Raw genomic sequence first — 24,716 nt, 5'->3', positions numbered from 1 at the left:
TACAGCAATCCAAAGAAGTCAATATAGCTTTCACAAGCAAAATTACTTTGCTACATCCCCCCCCAAAACAATCTGAAAGTATCAATATTTCTCAGGCTAGGTTGAAAAATTTTAAGTAGCTTAAGTTTCTTCCAGAAACAGAATTTTCCCAGTTCCAAGACATCTGAACTGCCATCATAGGCCTGGATTGTCTCAGGAAAGCATGGGATCGGATGTGAGCAACTCAGCACAAAGCATCCAAGGGAGACCTCAGCACAAAGCTCTGTTGAAAGCCTGGCAGCTAGTGGTGTTGCTGCTGATCTCTCAACTGTGGTAAACCAGAGATCAGCAAGCAGATGCTCAGCACTTCCCCTTCTCCTCCTTCCCAAGTTTCTCTAAGGTTTTTTTTGCAAGTGAAGGGGGAATTCACCTCTGAGGAAGTCTGCAAAATCCACACCATGATAAAGTTTGAGGGGAAAAACAAAACACAGATTCCCATCCATCCCCATGTTAGCCCTGTTCAGCTCTCAGCAAGGGCACACCCTTGCATTACATTTGAAGAGATCCGATTCAAACAGTGCTTTGTGACCAATGAGGGACAATCCTGTTGGGACAGTTTTACCATCCACATAATCTATGTGCAAAGCAAGCATGTTTGGAGAAGAATGGAAGACTTTTTGAACATTCCTCCCTATTTGGCAAAACCTCAGTGGTTCACCTCAAAAAGCCCTTTAGAAGTGACAAGAAAGAGGTAGTTCCCCAGACACACAGCAGTATGGCTAGTTGACAATTCAGACCCACAGAGAGACTCAGCGTATTCCACATACCCTGATCAGCAGTTCAAGAAAATTCCCATGCTCATGTAAGCACCAAAAGGAATTCCAAACACTCATCCCTGAGAGAGGCTGAGGTGATCAGCCTCCCACTGCTCAACTGCCATTTTAAATCAGCGTTCATCCATCGTGGCATGGTGGTCAGGTTGTACGCTACAGCTGCATTGGCTTTGTTTTTACAGTGACAATAGCCTGTTAATACCTGATGAAGTTCCTGTAGTGCTGTTGAAACAGATACATCCCCCTCTCAAAAACCAGGAGAAATAGATCCAGACTCACCAAGTTTTGTTCACAGAGGCCATGGAATTGCTGGAACTTCTGTGACATTAGTAACTGTGCACTGCCCACTGCACTCAGGACTTTTCCTAAGACTATTGGGAAGAGAAAAAAAAAAAAAAGAAAAAAGACCTCAGTTGAACAGACTATTAAACACAGCAATGAACTGGAATGTTTCTGGAGCAAAGAAACACTCTTGATTCATTAGAAAAGGAGTTTCAGAGATCCCCAAGGAACTAACTGCTCTCAGGGAAAGAAGATGTATTGAAACTAATCTACATCTGTCTTTGCCATCTATTGTTGCTCCTTCTAGAGCAGGTCAAAAGCAGGCCAGACCGAGAACATTACATCAGAGTTGACAGAAAATACCTTGAACTGCCTTCAGCCCATCAGACAAGTCACCAGCACAATCTCAGTGAGCCCATCTGCTAGCACCTGCTTGCAGATCACAACCTGCTTTTCCACTCATGCACGAGCTGACAGTAGCAAGGGGCAGGAGAACTGTCTCCAACCTCCATTTACCAGAAGGGATTAAAATACTGGCAGGCTAGGGCTTTTAATACCCAGGACTTTATGCTGCTCTTAGTGGGTTTTCCAAGTAGTCTCTGGGCATGGCAACATTCCTCTGCTCATTAATGGAAGAACACTGTATGGGCTTTTGCCTTCCGAAGGCACGGTTGAGAGCCCCACAGTGCCTGCAACTGCACCATGAACAGGGATGAACTGATTCCCCTTCTCCTCCTTGGTATGCTGCTGCACCTACTGATCAGTTCTGCATGTTTATAGATCTTGGTGGAACAAGCGTAAGCTGGGGCCTCTCTGTACCCACCAAGTTCCCGGTTACAGAATCTACTAGGAGATTGCTCTTAGAGGTCACAGATAATATGCCACACTGGTCTTGGTGTCTTTTTTTGCCAGAGCACTGTTGCCACAGGCAAAACAAGGGCAATCCCCGAGGTAGGGAGAGCCCTGGCACAGCCCGTCCAGCTTGGCAGCCAGTGCAGCATCTTAGTGCAATAGGATTAGTGACTAGCTCCCCCAAGCCCTAGCAGGGACAGTGAGCTATAACTGAGTCTCACCATTATTTCACCTTTCTCAGATATTAAAAAAATAAAAATCAACCAGACTCAAAACCAAGATCCTGCCCTCTGCAGCCTAGTCAACCACTTCTGTCACTCTATATGCATGCACCACAGGCACAATTTTCACTGCAAGAAGCACAGGTTTTGCCAACTCATTTGAAAATAATGGAACAAGTCCAATTGGGACTGAACCCAATAAAATTAAGCAGCCTTGTGTTCCCTGTGCATGTGCTTTTGGCGTATTTAGCACAAATTCAATGAAGCTTTCCCATATAAAGAAACTTCCTCTTTGTTGTGAAGACAAGTCCGCTGATTCAACAGATCAAACAAGCTCCAAAGTCATGTTCATTCTGCCCCACTGCCAACTAAACTTCCACCTGCCTGCTTGAGTACAATGGGTTAGGCAGGGAGAAAGATCCCACAGCCTCCCTGAAAGCAATCCATTTAAGCTTTTAGCAGTTTCAAATGGTTAGAAGCTGCATCATGCCCTGCAAGTCTTACAGGCTACATCACAGTATTATTTCTTACCCTGGTTAGGGTAAGGAGTTACCTTATCCTTTCCAAAGAAAAAATGTTCCTTGTCCCATGTTCTGTCTCTATGTGTGCTATCAGCAATTTAACTGCAGAAAGCTGATCCCATACTCAGTTACAACTCTTTCTCAAGAGAGGAGCTGCTAGGCTGCTCCAGTCTAGTGTCCAGAGGCTGACAACACTTACCTTCTTCAGAGAGATTGTTCTCTTTGGTCTCCTGGTCCATCTGGCGGCACCAGCCTTCTAACCGCTCTGTTTCTGCCTGCAGCAGCTTCAGAAACCAGTACCCATCCCGCCGGCAGGCTCCTGTCTGTGTGGGTTCTGATGGTGAGGTGGACGACATCTCAAGCCAGGGGTCAGGAGGAGGGAGAGAGGAAGGCTCCAGGGCTGGGTCATTGTTTTCTCCATAGGAGAGGTTTCTCTTAATCTGTGAGGGCTTGGCTGGTTGCCTGGTGGTGGCATCAACACCAACGGAGTTGTTGTGTTGGGGGCACTCAGCAAGGCTTCTCTCAGATGATTTATAGCTAGAATTATTAGGTTCCTGTGTGTCAGAGTCTGTGTCCTGTTTGGAGGACATGCTGCGAGAGTGGCTGTTTCTAGAGAGATCAAAAGCAAACATTAAATAGCAGAACTCAACCTGGCTGGCCTCACGCACTGACAAGTGAAATGCATTTGTTTATTATGCCTGCAGATGAGCCTCACCCTGCCCACCCTGCCCCTCCTCACACACAAACACACACCACACATTCAGACAGACAAAATTATAAGGTTGCCTGCTTACTGCAATAGGCTGTTCAGACAAGAGGACTGACGCACATCTATAATTACATCTTGTACTTTTCTTTTTAATTTCAAACTCCCATCGATTTGGCTGTTTACAGAACAAGTGCTTTTTGCAGCGGGTGTGTGCTGTGGAGGAAGAGCTCTCCATGGGCCCCCATTCAACACCACTCATATTGGACCAAAGAAGGGGAGAAGGTCTAAGCGAAAGTGGGGGAAGTGCAATTTAAAAGAAAGGAAACTACAAAAGCTTGCGTCTTTCACTTACCGCCACTCGTCCTCTACCTGTACCCCGATGGACTGGAATTTGGTGGCTGGTGGAGGAGGCTCCTCTTTTGCCACTGGCTGAAGGCAGTCAACCTTATTAAACAGAAAAAAAAAATACAGACAAAAACAGACACAAGAACTTGCTGCTGGAATTCACATTAGTAGACCAGGAGCACTGCACACACAAACAGCATGCTGACACCACATGCCAACTAGAGGGTTGTCTTAGGAGAGGCACAAGGCTACTGCTCAGGTCTGCCTCCACTCTGAGCATCAAGACTGTATCTTGCCAGGCTGCTGCCAGGTATCTGGTCTAAGAGCACTCAGCTCTGCCATCCACTGCTGTCTGCACAGTTGTGGCATGCTGGGGAAGGCTGTGTGTCCCTGAGGGAGCAGCTGTGTGTGTGGCAAAGGGCAAGACATTCAAGAAAGGGCAGTGATCTGATTAAGATTGACAGCAAAGCCCAGCTTCCTCTCTCCCAGGGATTGACACCCTCCATAGCTAATAAGAGGGTTAGAAGGTTTTAGGAACAAAATCCAGACTGTGGGGCAGGTGGCTTGGGAACCAGCTCAGAAAAGGAAGAAGAGAGGAAGGCAGCCTCTCAAATGCGAGTTCTCTTGCCTTGCTGCCCTTTCAGCATGTGTTTTGCCCCACTAGCCCTGCAGAAAAGCCTTCACTATCACATGTACCTTACTGGCCAGCTAGCCTTACTGTAAAGCCAATGGAGAATTTACTCAGCACACACACACATGGTGGCTCAAAGCTCAGATCCTGCATTTGGACTTGCCCAAATGCTCAAGTTCCTATCTGCATGTAATAGCCTGCAGCACTGAACCAGGACTTTGGGACAGAACAAGTGCTTGTGGCAGTCAGCCATCTGTAACTGGGAAATCTGTCCACAAGAAGAACGTACAACTGCAGATGACTTTAAGTTTTGCTGAATAAAGCATGGATTTACACTACTCAATGGGTTCTCATTTGACTATATAATCAAAAGCTCATTTCCATCAATTTCCACAGAGTTAAATGCCTCTAGCAAGAGAAGCAGCAATCTGCTGGGAACAGCGGACAGCAGTGCTTACAGCCCAGGGACCATTTTGTACTGCAGCAGCCCATACTACGTGGATGTCAAGTAGAAGGGCCCATCTCTCAGAAGAAAGTTGTCCGTAGAACCGTGATGGACAAGGAACAGATTGATGTTAAGTAATACAAAGTACAGAGCACAGGCTCAGCACAGGCATACTAGCAGCCAAAGGCCTCTTTAGAGGGACTCACCCAGTTAACATGGTCCCACTGCTTTATGAAACATTTTAATTTTGTACTAAAAGAACTTAGTCCTTTCTGGTCTGTTATGGAAAGCTTCTGCTGTATTTTACCCCTGGGAACACAGGAAGTTAGTTTGACAAGGCAGTTAGTTGCTCACTCACTTGCTATTCTAAGTGAGTTCAGATGCACACCTGGTCACACAAAATGCACACACTAAATGGATGGGTTAAGGACATTCCTTAAGACAAAGGAGAACAAACTATTCCATACTTGTATTCCTATAGATGACAGCTTTCTTTTCGGGATATTCTCCACTTTAGGCTCTTCGCTAGTCAGAGTCCCTTTGTCACTTTTCAAAGTTGCATTTTTCTGGGATAACTCTGGAGTCTCTCTTGCTGGAGTCACAACGCTTCCCCTTGTCACACTGGGTGTCCTGGTGCTGTCCAAGCTGTCCGAAGAATTGCTGAGTCCCGACTGGCTGGTGACCTCGCTCTTGTGGTCCTGGCTGTCCAGGTATGTGTCCTGTGCCGATTCAGTGCTGCTCTGCACAGTGACAGAGATGAACGGCTTTGATGTGGTCCGAGGTGGGACAGGAGGTGGAGTCTTTTTATATGCCACTAGGCATGATGAACCTGCAGTAATGGAGGTGGGAAGAATGAAGAACGCAAAAGACAGATTGGAGAGAGAGAGATACAGTAAAAGAGAAAGAAAAAGCAGGTCAGTCACAACATCCAAGAGAAGCCTCCAGGTAGAAGCTGGAGGCAGAAATGCAGGAACAGCCTACAGCCAGCAGCTCACACTGGGTAACCCAAACCAAAGCGTAAGGGGAAGCAGAAGGCAGAGCCAGAGCTAGCTTGCAAAAGAAGTCAAAAGGAATACCGTGATGTGTGAAAGGCTGGAAATGGAGAGGAGGTATAGAAAAGCCTCCCAAGAATGCTACAGGGTTTGGCAGGTGTAAGCCTCCACGTTGGGGAAATTTTCTTTGGCTAAACCCTATGTTTTAGTGTCCTAGTACAGCCAAGTGTCTCAGCTCTTTGTCCCATCAGTTGACAAGTTTCAGTGTCTGGACCAGGCTGGTGTTTTTTCCTATAAAAACGGAAAGCCATAAAGTTTGTTAGATGCTGATGGTAGGAACAAACATTTGTGAAGTACCTTAAAAACCTAGCTGCTATGCATTAGAGGAAAATACATCATATGGATGCAACAGCCCAAGAGTGGAAAGGCTGCTGCTGCTCCATGTCCCCAGATCCAACCAGTAGTGAGGCTGAAGATGTGTTCCCAGCAGGCACACGGAGCACACATATCCACTAGATGTACATATATATGTGGCTGGCCACGCAGGTCACAGAAGAGCACCCACATGAACACGGACAGCAGCAATGGCCTCATCCTGCTCCTGTCTCTGGCTTGACAGGATGGAAGTCTATTAGTGAAAATACATGTACAAGGTGGATCCTGCAGCAGCTGTGCTGAGGCACTCAGTCTGCCCAGTTCCTGGCCCCTGGACATACAAGCCCCTGAAGGCAAAGTCCTACTCCAGTTGCTGTCCAGACAGGACAGACTGTGCTGGGCAGGGCATGGCCAGACAAGTGCACTGACCAGCCACCTACCTACACATAACTGACCTCCTTTTATCCCTTACCCCTGTATTCCCCACTCTTGTTCCTCCCCAAATCACCAAAACCCCTTTCTTGTCCCACCTTTGGTTCCTCCCATAAATATCCCATTAAGTCCTGTCCAATCCCAAACTGCTTTTGCCCTGCACCCCATAATGTGTCCCAGCCCTTGGGAGCAATCTCCTTAGTCTGAAAGGTGATCTGGGGAGGTGCTCCCCATGGCTCATGGTGATGGGTGTCACACCTGGACACCAGGGCTGAGGCTCTCCTGGGACGACCCCAAGATGGGCCTGGACAGGGTGTTCAGTGCTCAGGGGTTCTTGGCTTGGGCTCCCACCTGCCATTGTGCATCCCTGCTTGTCCCTGCTCTGGGCTTGCGATGGGCTGATGGCCTCTGGGATAGACCTGGGAGTAGTCCAACAAGGTATGATTGAGGCTCCCCCTCCTACTATTGTCTCTGAGCCCCTTTGTGGACATGCACAGGAACTTTATCACATACAACACTGCCCTGCTCCAAGGCATAAGCAGAGAGGCTCACACTATCCTCTCTCCTTGTACAGCACTGCCCAGCCACCCATTTCACCTCCTGGGAGGGCCACACTCCTGGAGGGGGAAACTTAGTGCTGCTGCCAGGTTCCTCCCAAGGGTCTTGTAGGTCTGTGTGGCTGTGGTGTGCCAAGCCCTGCAGTCCCACTCCCCTGGAAAGGAGCTGTAGGATCAGGGCTGCTGCAGGTTTCAGGGTAACCCTGTGCTGTGCAGGCAGCACCCACAGGGATTACCCTTCTCTTGCCTTGGTGTCTCAGTGGTGGTGCACAGCTGTGCTTTGGTCCTGCAGGCTGGGTAGGGAGCTTTGCTGCTCCAGGCTGCAAGCAGATCAGCTCCATCACCACTCTGCATCATGGAGGGCCAGGTCAGCCTGCCCAAGCTGTACCTTACATATTAAAAGGAAACAGGTCCCTGCTCCTGGACTTGGTCAGTTAGCATGTTAAAGAGGCATGTTTACAGGGCAGTCCCTTTCCCACATTATCAATGACAAACGAAGCATCCCTGTGTAAGTCACTACTGTACAGTGGTGTGGGAAGCTCCAGTGGTAGCAGGGCTGTCACTCTTCTTGGTTCCCTGCTCCAGCCCATAGTCCTTGTTCTCCAGCAAAGGGGTTTTGTCCTTCAAACTGAAACCCCATGCACCATCCTGTTCCATGCATACCTTTCCCCTAGCCCTTGACATGCAGATGTTGACAGATACCAGCACAGACCCATATACCTCCCAGGTCACCCAACCAACAACACAGATGGGCTGTACAAACCCAAACCCAGTTTCTAAGTGTTTTCCTAGTACAGCTCTGATGACTGCAGGGGCTGTCATTCCCTTGGGTTCCCTGCTCCAACCCATATTCCCTGATCTCAGTAAAGTTTTGCACCTCAAATTGCAAGATCCTACCTCCAATTGCACTGCCCAGTCCTATACATAACCTCCCCAAACAAAACCTGCTGACAGTGATAGATATATATGAAGATACAGACCATTTTCATTAAACAATACAGATAGACTGTTAACTTCACCATTTCTATCCCCAAAATAGCCACCAGCATATTAGCAAATTTAGTACTAGATTAAAGACCAGTCCTCTCTTGTCAGGAATCCTTTGACTACTTGGGGACTGCAAGGGCAGAGGTACCTGCTGCTTCTGAACATTACCTTTCGCCCTCAAACTGCACTGCCTGCATGCCCTGGGGAGCTCACAACAGAGCACTTGACACAAGTTTTGATCTTGCAGAACAACTGGACACAACCAATTCTGGCTCAGCCCATCAGAGGGTGCCTTCTGTTCCCTGCATAATTTTAGCACAATCAACTGAGAAATATCAAATGAACCTGATGCAAATTGATTACAGGTATGGGAAGGGGTGTTTCAGGTGACATGAGCCTCCCAGCAGCTCCTTTTGCTCCCCAGACAGGTCCCTCTGCATGCAGCAGAGGCTGACCATACTCACAGGGCATCCAGGAGCAGTGTCCCAGCTGCCTTGCAGTCTCCAATGGGGTCAGAGCCAGTCCTGAACATCCCTGGGAGCCCAGCTATATTACTTGTGGGGAAATTGCACACCTACACCATGTGCCTTATTGACAGTATTTACACATGCCTGTATTTACACATCCCATTATTTACCACATTAACAGTTAAAGTTCCACTTCAAAGAAGGAACTAAAAGGGACTGGTTACAGAGAAGGAGATCCATGTTTCTAAAAGCATTTAAGCCCAAAGATCCCAAGAAGCACCATAACACTGCTGCTGCTACAGGACAACTAGGGAGCCTATGACAGGGTTGCCAACCAAGCTGCCTTTCAGTGTGAATCTGGACAGGAGCTAAGTAAGGCACAAATCCCATACCAGTTCCCCCAGCCCCTCAGTACACCAAGTCCAGCACAAATTGAGCAGTGTCCTGATGACTGTGAGAGCAGGACCTATCCTGACTGCTCACCCCAGCCCTTACACTACCTTCTGACACATGGTCCACATCGCTGCAAGAGGGACTTGCAGTAGGGAACCACACAGCTGAAAAATAACCGGGATAGGCTACTATGTCTGGGTACTGGGTTATTTTTCAGCTTGATCAGTTCTCAGTGCTGGCACATGCCATGTAAACTGCTTAGGGCAGCCTGAGCCCACAGCTGCCACGTCTCCAGTCAGGGACAGGAACTTACTAGGCACTTTAAAACTCACCTACAATAACTTCCTAAAAGGTCAGATGCAAGTGCTTCAACTTGTCAAATTTACATGCCAAAACACAGCTACACACATCTTTTAGCCAATACTTATTCAGTCATGTAGAGTGTGCAACTGCACTGCAAGTTCATCACCAACAGATGACTAAAAGGGCACTGGCATTCACCTCCTACCTGGCAGTGCCACTTCACCTTTCCCATGCAGAGTGGAAGCTCCTACACTCAGGACAGCAGCAGGACCCGCTGCAGATGCTCAAACAGCACCAGCTCAGAAGTGTTTAGCATCTCCAAGCAAGTCAAGTTCGCCACTGGGATGCCTCTTTCAGGGCTACCAGATTAGACGGCACCACTTGTGCAAGCACAGGTTGAACTGCACCCCAGAGCTGACCTTTGCCCATGGATGTTGCTTTACAGGATCTAGTTCATTGTGCAAATGTACAAACTGCCAGCACAGTAGGAGGCATGGAGGTGCTAAAGCAACAGTTACTGCACGATCATTCCCTTTCTTTCCCCATATTCTCTGCTGGACATCCCCAAAAGCCTCCTTAGGTGTAGTGTAGATGTGGTCAAGTTAAAGCTTGCCTTGTTACAGGTGTTTACCTACTCTGCCCTTACAGCAGAAACCTTGACTACACATACCTGACACAGAGCACAGCATGCTAGACAGGTAAAGCATTCTTCACATGAGCACAGCTACAAGAGCTTCGCCCCATCACAGAAGACTCCCCTGGCTCTACAGCTGAACAGCCTCTTGGGCATGTGCTGAAATAACTCATCTGCCACCAACACCTGCTCATGCAGGACACCCCCACTGAAGATGGATGAAAAAGTCCAACAGTAAACATGCACTAGAGAGCACAAGAGCAGCCCAGGCCTTTGGCTGCTCAGGCCCTCATCACTGCTCTCCAAAGCAAAGCTGCACAGGCACACACTGCCAGAGGTGCAGGAGGCCTCTGCCAGCAGCAGAGGAGGAAGCCATTGAGCACCCCACAGATGAGGAGTGCCCACACAGTTGCTCTGCCAGGGCTGACCAGAGAGCACCATCTTAAATAGCTAGAACAATTTCTAGGCCAAGTCTTATGCCCTGTCTTGTACAGCCCATCCCAACAGAGCAGCGTAGGAGCAGCCTGAACAGAGCAATAGCAGAAATACCCCTGGATAAGCTGTGGCTACACCACCAAAACACAGGCCACACATGCTGCCTTGCGTTACCATACCAGGGGCTACAGCAAGGACAAGCAAGAGCCACCCAAATTGGCAGCAAAGCATGTCCGTATGGCCCTCCAATTAAATACCTTGTCTCCCCACTCCACATGGCCTCTGTTCGTCCCCAGGGAGAGTGCCCAGCTCTGGCACACCAGCTGCCCAGGGTCCCCTGCCACCTAACAGTAAGCCTCTGTGACACCATCCTGCTTGGAGCTGAACTGATGGGAAGGGTGTGGTGGTTTTGCTGGCATGTTTACTAGGAGCACAGCTCAAGTTTCCCAGCTGCTGTTTACACCCACAGGGCTGTAAAGTAATTGGGGAAAGCAAATCAATTGCTATCTGATATCAAACACAGCAGCCAGGCAAAACATGAGGAGGGCAGCAAATCAGCACAGAAATGCAGTAGCGTTTCCTGGGGAAGATAAGTGATGTTCAGGGTCAATAAGCTAGATCCAAATTCATCCTTCCACCTACCAAGAGATGGTATGAATACTGTTTGTGCTGCTCTACATACAGGGGGATACAGCAGCATCCCCTTGTCTTGTTCCAAGGGATCCCTTTATGCGACCCGGCTCAGCTGAACAGCATCACAGATTTTGCTAGAAGGGAATCACACAGTACCAACAAAAAAATGCCCGTTAATGTACATGTGGTCAAAGGGTTGACTATGTGAGCTATAAAAACATGTTTACAGCTGTAAAACATTGCTAATGAAAGAAACACAAAAAGATCAGGAGCCTTGAACTGGTGACACTTTGATTAGTGCAATTGCAAATTAACCCCACTGAAGCCCTCTGCAACCATAAAACAGTGCAGCAAACTCAGAAACCACACCTTACCTAAAATGTGTCTCAAAAGCAAAAGTCAAAGCAAGCCCATCTAGAACAGTCTGCCTTTCTCCGTCAACAAAACTCTGAACTTGTAAGTGTCATTGTTTCTTGCATCTGTGGGAAGAGACAAGATATTGAAGAGGCTAAGAACATCCTGCTATTTCTGTAGGAGAGATATGTTACTGGACCAACTCAGCAGGCAGCATGCCCTCATGGCTCAGAGGTCAATCCCACCAGTTAGGAATGTTCCAGTTGCTGACTTACCCCCTTCAAAGGGCTACAGGTCAACAGGGTATGAACCTGCTCTTGAGTTACTGCAGGTCATAGCCTATCATATTTTAAAATCAGCTTGTGCTATAATGTGGAACTACAATCCACACAGGCACTGAAGCAGGTACACATCTTATTCTGCAGCATCATCAGCTAAGTTTGCTTGTGAACATCAGCCACACTCCAAAAAGTTGCAGAAGAACAAGAAAATGTGGAAGTTTTGCTTAAGCTTCCAGCTTTGCAGCACTAGACTTTTCCTGCTGATAGGATCTTCTAAAGCTTATTTAAGCAAGCTGTTATAATTCACAACTGTGCAGTGGATGATTGATTTTTGGGGGGAGGAATGTCTGTTTATAGTCTTCCTTGTGTAATTATTTTTAGAAAGCAGCATGTTTCCAAATTAGCATTTTCCACATGACATTACCTGCTGCTCTCAGGGGCTTGGGCAATACCCACTGATGTAGCCCCAGGCAGAAGATCTGTTTTCAGAGCCATAGCCTGGAGAGCCCTCCTGACCCCCAAGCCAGTTGGGCACACTGTGATCCTCTCCCTCTCCTCCCAGAGAACCAGGCATTTGCTTCTTGAAAGACTAAACACTGGAGTCATAAAAGAGTATTAAATCCAGCACTGCCTTAAGAGGCCCCAGTTCAATCACCATCAGGCTGTGCTTACCTGCTCAGTACCTGGCAGCACTGCCAAGATCATAGCCAAGGTAGTTTGGTTTTAGATTTAAATACCATAATTGCCCTCAAGTGTGCATCTAGCATGAAGTGCCCAGTTATTTTGTTGCTATTGCTCAGTCAATACAGCCTGGTGGTATGTGTAATCATTCCAGTGACTTCAAGGACCTATTGAAGCCATCTTCATTTTTGTTAAATTATCTCAAAGGCTCCAAGCCACAGTCACCTGTGAAGGCAAGTTAGACTGCCTTCAAACATATTAGCAGGGCTCAGACTATCACTTCCCCACTCCATGTATCCCCCCTTTCTCCATGGGAAGATCTGAAGAAATGACCTCATTTCCTTGTGCATAAAGCAACATGCTCTGAAATAGTCCCTCCTACTACAAGACAAGCTCATTTGTCTTTTAAATGAAACAACCCAATAATCTTGCAGCAAATGAGAACCACCATCAGTTGCATTACCCCTCAGATTTTGGTCACATGTCTTTGGGCTTGTTTGCACCACAGGGTCTCACAGATGGAAGGAGTTGCATTTAGAGGCAGTTTTCAATAGCAAAGGGAACTGGAACAGCTGCATTCCAAGCAGCCTGACCTTTGATTTTCATCAGCTCAAAAAACACTTCAAGGTTGAAACTATTATGAACTGCAGGATGTTTTATTTGTAGAGAGTCCAAGTAAAAACGATACCCAGTTAAAATTGCTACTGAAGACAATACAGATCTTTATTGATTTTATGGTTCCCAGCAATCACTTCAGACCTTATTTTTCTGCTGAAACAAAATATTTCTAGCCTCTATGGCCATGGCCACAGCACACAGGCCTCCTCAAATCAGTATTTGGCCTGTATAGAAGCTGAGTACTCTGCAGATTGAAGGTCAAGATTCCTGCATCAGAGGCACAGATGAGAAACCTAGCCAAATTTTATTAGTCAACAGGAAAATATTTCCATCTAGACAAGAGGGAGAATCCATGTGAAGATGCCACCTCTTGCTCTGAAAGAATGACTGTCTTTAGAGTGCTGGAGAAATTTTAAAATAAGTCTTACACAGCTTAAACAAAAGCACACTACTGGCAAGCAAAGTTAAGTGACTGCATTTGTTTAAAGAGACTGTTTATGGAAATGCTATAAATGCCTACTCCCTCAGTGTTCTCCCTTTGTAAATCTTAGTACTGTTATTTGAAAAAAGAAAATAATCTCACCTCAGTACTACATAGAAGAAAACAGGCACCCAACAGGGAAGTATGTTGCTGACTGTGACTAAGCTGGGGAGCCAGGGAGGGGCTGTGGACTCTCCTGCCACAGTCCTCACTTCACCAAGCTGCAGTGTAAAACCCCGACAGCAGTGGCATCCTGGAGTGAGCAGCTCACCTACAGTCCAAACTGTGCACTGCCTTTGTGGAGGCTGAGCATGCCCATGGAGATCTACAAAGGGACCAGCCCAGCAAAGCCTTTCCAAAGCTCTCAATCAAGAGGAACATTGTTAGCACTTCACCAGCTCACCACAGCCCTCAACTTTGCTTACTGTACCTGCTGTTTCCTTGTAATCACAGAGCTGACACACGAGCCAGGCTATGCTTGCAAGTCAGACAACACTGCAGGCTCCAGGTGCTCCTCCCAAGCAGCAGCACCAGGGTAAAAGCACCACCACCTCTGCATTACAGCCCTGCTTAAACCCAGCCACACAACAGCCCAGCTTCTGCTCCAGACATCCAAATCACCTTGAGTAGTTCCAAAGGAGGTCGGTAGAGAAATTTACACTTACATTCCCCTTATTGCTCTACTCATCCTCAGCTTTTGGCCCCAGCACAGCTCAGTAGGTAGAGCAGCAAGCCCTGCAGCCTGCTTGGGCATGCCTGGAGTGACAGGTGGGACAAGGAGACCACTGCCACATTGCTGCCTGCAGGCTGTTGCTTCTCCCACCATACAACCAGCTGAAGACAAGACACTTGTTTCCAGGACAGACAACAAGGCCTTGGGGTTTCTGCCGCCATCCCTCTCCACAGGCAATGGGGCACCCCCTCACACCAGCCCACTGGACTCCCAGCCAGAAGCAAGAGCATCACAGCAACATCAGGGAGCACACCAAAGAGGCCACACTGAGGGAAGGTGGGTCTGCAGCAGAGACCAAGGAGACATGAGGGGCAGCAGGCTCATCTCCTCCACTGAAGCAGCTTGGGGTCATATCCTGAAACCCCAAAGCTGTAGCTGTTCCTACCAGCAGCTATGGAAGATGACCAGACCTCACTTGGAGTTGTACCCAATTCACTTTTCCTGACCCAAACAGCTACGGGAAATGGCTATTTCCACTTGAAATGAACAGCATCAACTCACCTATGAGATAAGCACATAGAGGGGAGATGCCCTCACTAATGAGTACCATTTTTCCCACACCAGCACACTGGCTTCCTCTGGGAGCTCCCACCATCCAACCCACATACATGCTTGACCCATACCCCAGCTCCCTGTTGGTACAGCCTGTACCAGGTTTGTAGACTACATTCCAGCTATCTGGCATTTCATTGCAGAAAGAAGAAAAGAAATAACTTCTTAGCTTTAAGAGAAACACCTCCTTCCCTAAAGCCCCACCACAATCCAGCCAGAGAAGCTAACACAGCTGCCTCCTCCCCACCACTGAGCAGCAAGTGCTTCCATGTTTGCAAGGGCTACAGTATTAAACAAAGACCTGTGCAAATAGGTCTTTGCTTCCCAGCTGGGAAACCACTTGCAAGTGCTGGTCAAGCAAGCAGAGAGCTGTTAAAGATTTGTCACCTGTTGCTCCTGTTCAGGTTCAGTACCCACCTTGGTCACAGCACTCTTGCAGATCTCTAAGGCTATGCTGGCAGGATAGTATTTATCACTTATGTATTCATCTGCTACCTGTTATTGAGAAACAAGGGACTGCCCTGCACTTGCTTGACCACTTGTGATGGGTTAACCCTGGCTGGACACCAGGTGCCCACCAGAGCCATTCTATCACTCCCCCTCCTTCTCAGCTGGACAGGGGAGAGAAAATATAACAAAGAGCTTGTGGGTTGAGATAAGGATAGGAGAGATCACTCACCAATTACCATCATGGGCAAAACAGACTCAGTTTGGGGAAAATTAACTCAATTTATTACAAATCAACCGGAGTAGGGTAATGAGAAATAAAACCAAGTCTCAGAACACCTTCCCTCCACCCCTCCCTTCTTCCCAGGCACAACTTCACTCCCAGATTCTCTACCAACCCCCCAGCGGCACAGGGGGACGGGGATGGGGTTTACAGTCAGTTCAACACACATTATTTTCTGCCGCTTCATCCTCCTCAGGGGGAGGACTCATCACACTTCCCCTGCTCCAGCATGGGGTCCCACCCACGGGAGACAGTCCTCCACAAACTTCTCCAACATGGGTCCTTCCCACGGGCTGCAGTTCTTCACAAACTGCTCCAACATGGGTCCTTTCCACGGTGTGCAGTCCTTCAGGCACAGACTGCTCCAGCGTGGGCCCCCCACGGGGTCACAAGTCCTGCCAGAAAACCTGCTCCGTGGGCTCCTCTCTCCACAGATCCGCAGGTCCTGCCAGGAGCCTGCTCCAGCGCGGGGTTCCCACGGGGTCACAGCCTCCTTCGGGAACCCACCTGCTCTGGCATGGGGTCCTCCCTGGGCTGCAGGTGGATATCTGCTCCACCGTGGACCTCCATGGACTGCAGGGGGACAGCCTGCCTCACCATGGTCTTCACCACGGTCTTCACCACGGGCTGCAGGGGAATCTCTGCTCCGGCGCCTGGAGCATCTCCTCCCCCTCCTTCTTCACTGACCTTGGTGTCCGCAGGGTTGTTTCTCTTACATGTTCTCACTCCTCTCTCCGGCTGCCGAATACCGCTGTCCCAACTTTTTCCTTCTTAAAAAATGTTATCACAGAGGCGTTACCAATATCACTGATTGGCTCGGCCTTGGCTGGCAGCGGGTCCGTCTTAGAGCCGGCTGGTATGGGCTCTCTCGAACACAGGGGAAGCTTCCAGCAGCTTCTTACAGAAGCCACCCCTGTAACCCCCCCCGCTACCAAAACCTTGCCACACAAAACCAATACACCACTGCCGAGTACAGTAAGTTCCTGAATATTATTGAAACAAAAGAACCGGACATATCAGCAGAAAAAAGACCTCAAACTCAAGGGAGCATCTCAAATGTTACAGTCAAAGAGACACCCCACCCCCCCACCCCCCCCAATGCAAATACAGAAGCAAAGGGCTCTCCTTGAACATCAGCTGTGCGCTTTTAGACTAACAGTACAGCTTCTATCCAGAAATATGCCACAAAATACTCTGTACAACCATTTGTGTTCTCTGGTCACCCATGACTGACATGCCTTTGGCGTGAATTGCAGCATTAGTTAACAGCATTAAGCAACTATGCTAGGTGGACTGGGGACTGCACAACGCAGGCAACAGGGCAAGGGTGGCAGTACTCCGCCACTCAGGACTGCGCAAGATTTAGCAGCCACTTCTGATTAGAGACCTAGTCCCTATACTTTGGCAGGGGGAGCAGAAACATTTAGCCAGTGAAGGAAAGGCTAATAGGGTTGTGATCTCTTTACATGAGGGACTTTGGATTTTTCAATGTACCACAAGTCTGAGCTTCTTGGAAGTGCTCTGATTTGGAATTTGTAGCAATGTTTGAGCAGAGAAATTATAATAAGCACTTGTACACTGAAAACTATTACACTGGGAAGGCAAGGCAGCTTGCTTTTTTCTTTTTAAAAAGCCACTTGTAGAAGGTCACAAATTTAAGAGGCATGAAGCATCAGATGACACCACCCAAGAATCCTGGTGTTTAAAAATACAGTATCTTGCACAGCTGGCCTTCTAACCGATATGGTCATCTCCCCCATTCAGCACATACTGCTACTGCAGAGTTAGCCTTACAGTAAGGACACAAATGCTACAGGGAACGCCAGCCACAGACACTCCCAAACCCATCTGCAGCAACTATTACTGGGGCTTCTACTTGTATTAGAAGAGACACTGTAATTTCTCCCCACCCTCCCCAAAGTAATTTTCAGCACAGGTTTTAAAGCAAGTTGGAGCAGTGATAGGCAACTCCACCCTGCTCCACAGACACACATCCAGCAAGCTGTCCATCTGTCCTGTGGGACTCAGCCAGGTCTCCAATCCAGCTAGCACAGGGCAGTAGCTTAAGGGAGCATCCCCTTCCTCTCCCTGCTCAAGGTGTTAATTCATTAACAAGAACCAAGATCCCCAAAACCTAACCATCCTGCCTCAAGAAGTCACTGAGAAGAGAAAAGCCATGGGCATGGTCCCAGAAGAAGCAGAACTGCAGCTCTGACAGGATGGGGGTGCTTGATGCCCAGGGACTGGGCCCCTTGCCCCTCACCTGCTAGCTCATTGCCCATTTAGTGGTGGCACACACATTTTTCCACAAAGTGTATGAAGTGAAGTGAATGGTCCATCAGTTCAGTGTGCCTTTGCTCTGTACAGGAAGTCAGGTTGTGTTTATCCCCTCAACACCCTCACTAATGAGGGCTAATGCTTAATAAGCTTAATACACCAAGAGATGTGAAGCAGCACAGCTAAAGGGAACCCAAGCCCACAGGGCACTAGGATCTCTGCTCATCACCTATGCTCTTGCAGTCTCCACAAAGACCAGGCTCTGAGGCCAGGGCCCTGCTCCAGGAATTCAACCATTGAAGCAGCAGCATCCCCAGCACACTCCTGGGCAGCAGCACATGGACTACCAGCACCTGTCCTGCCAGCTTGTCTTACACAGGTTGGGCAGCAACAGAGACACCAACCAATTCCTTCTGCCACCAGATCTTGCCTTGGCCCAAGCAGACCCTGTTGACACAGCTACAGCAGCACAACCAGGGCTGCAGAGCTACCAAACCGGGCAAGTCTGCTTCCATGAGCCTACACAGGCAGGCTTGAAGACAGAGCTGCCTCCTCCCCATGATCATGCACAACCATTCCCCAGCCAAATCCCTGGCCACGCAGCACCCCTGCGGCACAGAACAGCAAGCAAAGGCTATCAGAGAAGTGCCAGCATAATCCTAACCCCATGGCAGGTTTTTACATGTGTAGAAAGCTCTCACTGACAGGAGTCCAGCTCGGCCTTAAAGCCACACTCAGATACGCCATTTCTTCCCATTTGCGTTTGTCCAGGGGATGCAGAAATAGCAGGCGAGCAAACCCAAGTGGGGGTATCAATGGTGCCAAGGAGCCCCTGTACTAGACTGAGGGCAGACCCAGCAGGACTCATTGCATCACCCAGCAGCCTGTTTACTACATGGCTGCAAATACAGCTCCCCTGGAGCCCCCTTCTCACCTCAGGATCCTTTCATTCACACAGCACCACACTGGCTCTGACCCAGGTGTGAATCATGGCAGGCACAGGGGGAGGAAGGGTGGCTGCAAGCAGAGTGAGGATCCTGGGGAGGGGGCTGGCTGGGAGGAGCCTGAATACCCTGCCTACACATCTGGGCCACATGGCAGCTAGTCCTCTCCAGACCATCGTCAGGAAGGGGCTGAGCTCTGAACTATCCATGCCACAGAGGCAGATGATTTCAAGACAGCAGACGTTTCCATCAGACCCTGCCATCGGGACAGGCTACATGGACTTCCCTGCAGCCAGTGCCAGATCTCACATCTGATAACAGAAAGCAAGATTGACAGACTGGAGCACAGGCTGCCTCGCAGAGCCCACCCAGGGCACAGCCTCTCCCTCCAGCACAGCTGGTCTGCAGCTCAGCACACCACAGCTCAACAGGGCTCCAGGAGATATGAGGACCACTTCAGTAGTATATGGACCACAGCTTAGTGACCACCTATCAGCCAAAAGCTCCTCAGACAGTGAGATAAGCTGCACTGAAAGATGCTGCCACAATGGGAAAGCAAAACCCCTTTCTGCTAATGCACCAAAGCATCATCCACTTCATCCTCCCAATGCAGACAGCTGTGCCTGCAGCAGTCTCACCCAGGTGTGGCAAATAAAGCTCACCTGGCAGCAGCAGCAGTCCCAGCACAAGGGACTGTCAACTGGACTTTGACCATGCACTTCTTGTCAGTGCAGCAGCACAAACACAGAGCACTCAGGGTAGCTCTAAAACCATCAGCCAGGAGATTAGAGAGACAAGACTGATCTGCTAGCAGAACAGGAAAGAGAAAAAACAGCTAGAGATATCTAGAGATTTGCATTCCAGAGTATTTTTCAAGAATAGCACTTATTGCAGGCCCTATTCCTCCTTGCTTTTAAATACATACTGTGGCAGTCTCAAAATAACAATTCTTTCACTAAAGGGCTGGGGAGTCTGTTACTGCCGACTGCACACTGAAGCTTTTTGTCCAGGCCAGTTTTGGCTCTGCAGCCCTGAGTGTCTGTATTAGAATGGCCTTGTGAAGAGCAAGAACTGCGCAGGACATCCAAGACCATGGATAACATGCAGAAAGGCAGTGAGGGAGCACTGGTCTGAACTGGCTGCCAGAGTATTACAGTCACACAATAGTGACCAGTCTGTACTCCTCTCCCTGTTTAATGCCACTTTTCTGTAAGTTTTGCTTAGGATTATGGCAGCACACACATGAATTTAGGGCATAAATGTGAACCAGACATGAATTAGCCAGTGCCACTAGGTCGCAGGCTGCTTCCCCTCTCCCTTCCCCACCATGGGATGTTAAACTGCTGCTGCTCTGCAAAGTGGCAAACTGCACGGACCAGGGTTAGGCATTTAGAAGAGACACTAATACGAAGAATGACTGAGAATCCTCCATTTATCCACTACTATAGCCACTTCTAAGTGCACTGAGGGTATTAGTGTTTATCTTCAAAGTGTTTAGGAAAGCTAGTTTAATTAGGCAGGTCTTACTAGGTTTTCTCCAAGCTAGCAGTTTCTAGAATATCCTGCAGAAGTAAGTTCCACCAGCTAATTATGCACTGCATGAAATATCCTTTCCATTTGCCATCACTTCACTTTATGCAATGCCACATCACTCGGAGGATGGCATATGCACATATGCAGATGCTTTTAACTTGCTTCTCTGCCACTGCAGAAGTCCAGTCCAGGGAATCTTAACACACCTCCTCAAAGTCGCACTCAGTCAAAAACCATATGGCTAGAAACCATGCAGCACCACTTGGTAAACCAAGTCTGTTCTTGTCTATGTCAAAGCTCAACAGCTCAAACTTACTATTTTAGGATATGCTGACCGCTAAAGCATAAAATCAAGTCATTCCCAAGCATTTGCTCACATGTCAAAGGAGATACATTGCAAGATTTCAATGTACAGACAGTAAGCTGCACCTTTAGCACAAAATAAGTGCAACAGCCAAACTGCTTGCTCTTTCAGAAAGGGAAATTTGTCCACCTAGCATGGTACAAGCAGCAGTTATTCTGCAGTATTTCCCCACACAGCTCCCTTTCAGCTCAGTGACCATCCTCAAAGCCCACCAATAACCCATCTCACTTCTTGTCCAGGACCATTTTACAGCTGTAGGAACATGAAGAGCTCCAGTATAGCAGAATCACAACTGAAGTTTTGGGGCAACCAAGCCCACTGACACTAGTTCGGCCCATGGTGCCCAGAGAACAGCAGGAAGGTTTTGCAAAAACTGCACAGTTGCTGAGGCAAAATTGGCATGTTCCCACCAACAGACAGTCATGGAAGCAGTGTGGATGGGTTACCATTATTTTAAGTGTACCATTTAAACACTGTTCACAGAAGAGCTGGCCAAGAGGGTGCTGAAAACATTGATGGCAGCCAGCAGCTTGTCAACACAGACTGTGATAACAGGAACAGGGCTGCATTGGTGTCAGCAATAGCTGAGTTCCCCCTAGTATAAATGGGGCTCCTAGGGGATTGCTTCATCCCCAAGAACAGAAGCAGCCAGCAATTCTCTAGCCTACCTAGAAGATTTAGAAATTGCCACCATTGCTGCCAAAAAACCTCAAGGCAAGAGAAGAATTAATTTCTCCATCACTTTATTCAGCATCAAGATTTTCATTACAGTTTTCAGTTACTGTATCCCAAATTTTACCTGATCCAGGCAGGGAACTGCTGCCATCTGCTATTCCCACTTGCTCACAGGACAAGATTCCAGCTGTTTTAGGCAAGAGCAATCATTCAGCAATGCCACCAGGAGCAGCAGAGGTGGTTTTGCCAGAACATCACGAAAAACCCTCCCCACACCCAAATGACTAGAAATTCTTTGTAAGCTAAAAACAAACCACACCCTGTACCCACAGGGCCAGAGAAAGCACATGTGTCAGCAGATGAGGAGACAACAATGCAACACAGCCTCTGCGCAAGGAGATGGGGAAGGCATCATCTCCCTGCACTTACCCAGCCTATGAAAAATCTAACCCTTAGTCAAGACTGTCTTTCCACTTGGACATTTGCTGTCAGGCAGCCAGCACCCAAGATTTACATCTTCAAAGCTACAGTCATCAGGAGGTTTTAATAGTTAGATTCAATTGAAGCTATTTCCTCCCTTAAGTATGTACAAACCAAGATGTGGCAACATTATGCTAATACTGAAGAATCAAAGTCAAAATTGCTGGGAAACTTGTTTGCTGAGGCAGAAGACAAGCTTTGCATGTTAGACAAAGCTATTCCATATTCTAATTCACAATTTAACATGGCATTAGTTATAAGATTAAAAAAAAATCAGATGAACACAGAAAAGACTGTAGCAGGTTGCAATCTCTCTTCATTAGCATTAAATTTGGCAGTGGTTAGCTGTTGCACCAACCAGAACAGGCAACACTGCAAACCTCTTGTCTGATCTGAAGAGGCAAGGTAAACCCTTGGAGTCAGAGCATGCAATTAAGCAAATATTCCAACCTTCTAATCCTTTTGGGTAGGGTACTAGAAAGCTTTCAAAAGCACAGCCGTTATCATTGCTTGGATTTCTGAATGCTCCCATATGAACTAACATACATATACTGCAAAGCCGAGCTGGCTTTCTTCTTTCTCACTAGCTAAGTACATAGAGAAATGATAGCATACATTCCCAGTGACGCTGCTCACACTGTTCTCCCATAGGCCAAGAGTCTCCAGCTTTGATTTCTTAAGAATTCCAAATATCACAAGGACTTCCAGAACAATGGTCCCTTCTCCCATCCTCCCAAGGGAGGGGGTATCTGGAGTAAACCCAGCACTTTCTGGAATACTTCATTTTGGGAGTCAAGCAGGCCATTTGACAAAGGAGCCACTGTGCAGGCTCCAGCTGTGAAATGAAAGAGCACAACAAATCCCAAGCATGAACTGAGAGTCTTCTCCAAGCACATCTGAGGCTCTAATACCTGTGACCTAAATAGCTTCAAGCCACCAAGTCTTCATCTTTACTGCTCAGTTTGCTTTTACTCTGCTTTTTACTCTGCTTTTGCTCTGAAACACCAAGCTCCTGGTTCACAGTCCTGAAGAATCCCTGTAATCTTTCAAGTTAAGAGCCTAGACCACCACTTTTCAGCCACAAATATGGGTAGCAGGTCTAGATTCACATGTGCAGTACCTGTTTGCCCACATTCACATTCATCTGGTCCTCCAGCTTGCAGAACCTGCCATAAAGGTACTTTGAAGATCTAAGACTATTAACTAGAAAAGGGACACAAGGGAGAGGCTAGTGAGGAGCCCTACCACATCCATTCAACAGATTCAGTTTCTAGACAACAAAGCTAAAGGCACTGTGTCTTAGTTATGCTGTTCTCATGCCATTTTGTCTGCCATGGCACTCTCAGGACCTACTCCTTTCTGTCCTGCTGTCCTTGAATTCAGTATTTGACACAATGATGCCCTGGCCTTCCAAGGAGGGTTAACAGTAAAACTGAGTCTCCAGCAAAAGTATTATACGTCACCCGCTCAACTGCGGAACAGACTATTTTCCTGCCTTGAAAGCTATGTGCCAGAAGACTTCTTGGCTTAATTTCCCACCTTGCTGATATTTATTCCTGTTTCCAAATGAGTGACCTCCTCTCCCTCTGCTCCTTTCAGCTTACCAGTTGTATAGCTCCAGCTACAAAATAAACACTATCCAAATCAAACTCAGAAATCCTAGGGCTGTTCTGCAGGATATTCCAAAAAGCTTCCTCCTAGGACTCCACCTGTAAACACTGAATACCAACAGGCAGATGAAGCAGTGCTTTCAGCACTGGCACCTCTGCTTTTCTTGACCTGTTGCATGACACTAAATGGAAGAGGTTAGTCTGACAGGGTGAGGAGGAGGTAACAACCACTGATTTGGAGTGGCTTGAGGAAGGTGATGAGAATCATCTTGAGTCAGACTGTTTTGAAGTTATTCCAGCAAGAGACAGTTTACCAGAGGTGTTTTTGGAAGAAGCCAGTCCTTGCTGAAGCACAGCTATCTGACCTTCCTGAAAAAGTGTTCACTTGATCTCCCAGAGCTGGATGGGCCTCCAAGAGACTGCTGAAAGACACACCACCCCCGCTATTCTTTAGTCGAAAGAGTTGTAAACACATCATTAACGGGCTTTCCATGGTGGCTTGTTTAGCAGCAGAGAACAGCCTTGAAAGAAGCCTATCCACAATGCTGCCTTTTCCTGTTCATCTTCAGCTTTCCCTCACATACAACAGTTTCACAGGGCTGTCTCAGGCATCTGCACTTATAGCAGGCAGCAACAAAGATCAGTGGGGTTTTTTTTTTTTTGATTGCAAAGCTCCTGCTCCAAACAAGCACAGAAGCCTTTTGTCAGTTATAGAATAACCTAAACAGTAACTAAAGTGGTGCCATGGAGAAAATGCAGGATCTGCTGGACTCCTAGTTTGACAGAAAACATCAGTCAAGTACCAGAACTAATGTAACAGCTACAGTCAGAATGGCCCTGCTTCTCATATCAGAAGCTTACCAAGTCTAAAGTTCCAGAAGGGAAATTATGGGGCTTTTTGCTAGAGGTCTTCAGAGTCACAATCCTACCAAACAGCTGAGCTACCAATCCTTTGGAGAACATGATCAGAGGTTTCAGCAAACAAGGTGTTGGGACTGTTGGTAGCCAAGTCCATACCCACCTCTTCCCTTTTCCCCCCACCCCCCACCCAAAGTCTGAACATTCAGGCAGCTGTTACAACATGGAGGTGAAGACAACTCTAAAGCATACAGGCCAAGAAGTTCTTCCTGCAAGGGCAGGATGGAGTGAACAAGCTAAACAAACTGCTCCTTGCAGAGACTTCCTCACACAACCAAGGATGAAATGGTTTTGGAGTGAAACAGCTCAGACTTTCCAAATAGCTCCTGGGAGTAAGGAGCCAACCTCACAGCAGTGTTTGGAGGTGGCCTGACTTCGCTCCCATGCATACACCAAGGCGAGTATGCTGTTATCAGCTCTTAGTGAAAAATCCCACCTCTTCATTCCTCTGAAAATCCC

General features: G+C 47.8%; 1 protein-coding gene across 8 annotated transcripts in view; it reads right to left on the bottom strand.

Moving 5' to 3' along the window:
- The window catches only part of DLGAP4 (DLG associated protein 4), a 181,283-nt gene that overhangs the window by 3,925 nt on the left and 152,642 nt on the right, over positions 1–24,716 (bottom strand). For all 8 annotated transcript variants that reach the window (XM_052791038.1, XM_052791049.1, XM_052791071.1 and 5 more), the window contains 4 exons: positions 5,286–5,647; positions 3,750–3,841; positions 2,888–3,297; positions 1,092–1,183 (listed from right to left, as the gene is read on the bottom strand). In XM_052791038.1, coding sequence (XP_052646998.1) covers positions 1,092–1,183; positions 2,888–3,297; positions 3,750–3,841; positions 5,286–5,647 — 956 coding nt within the window. The remainder of the gene's footprint in view (positions 1–1,091; positions 1,184–2,887; positions 3,298–3,749; positions 3,842–5,285; positions 5,648–24,716) is intronic.

This window comes from Harpia harpyja, chromosome 1 (genome assembly GCF_026419915.1).
Source record: "Harpia harpyja isolate bHarHar1 chromosome 1, bHarHar1 primary haplotype, whole genome shotgun sequence".
NCBI lineage: Eukaryota > Metazoa > Chordata > Aves > Accipitriformes > Accipitridae > Harpia > Harpia harpyja.
This window is presented reverse-complemented; position numbering and strand designations above follow the sequence as displayed.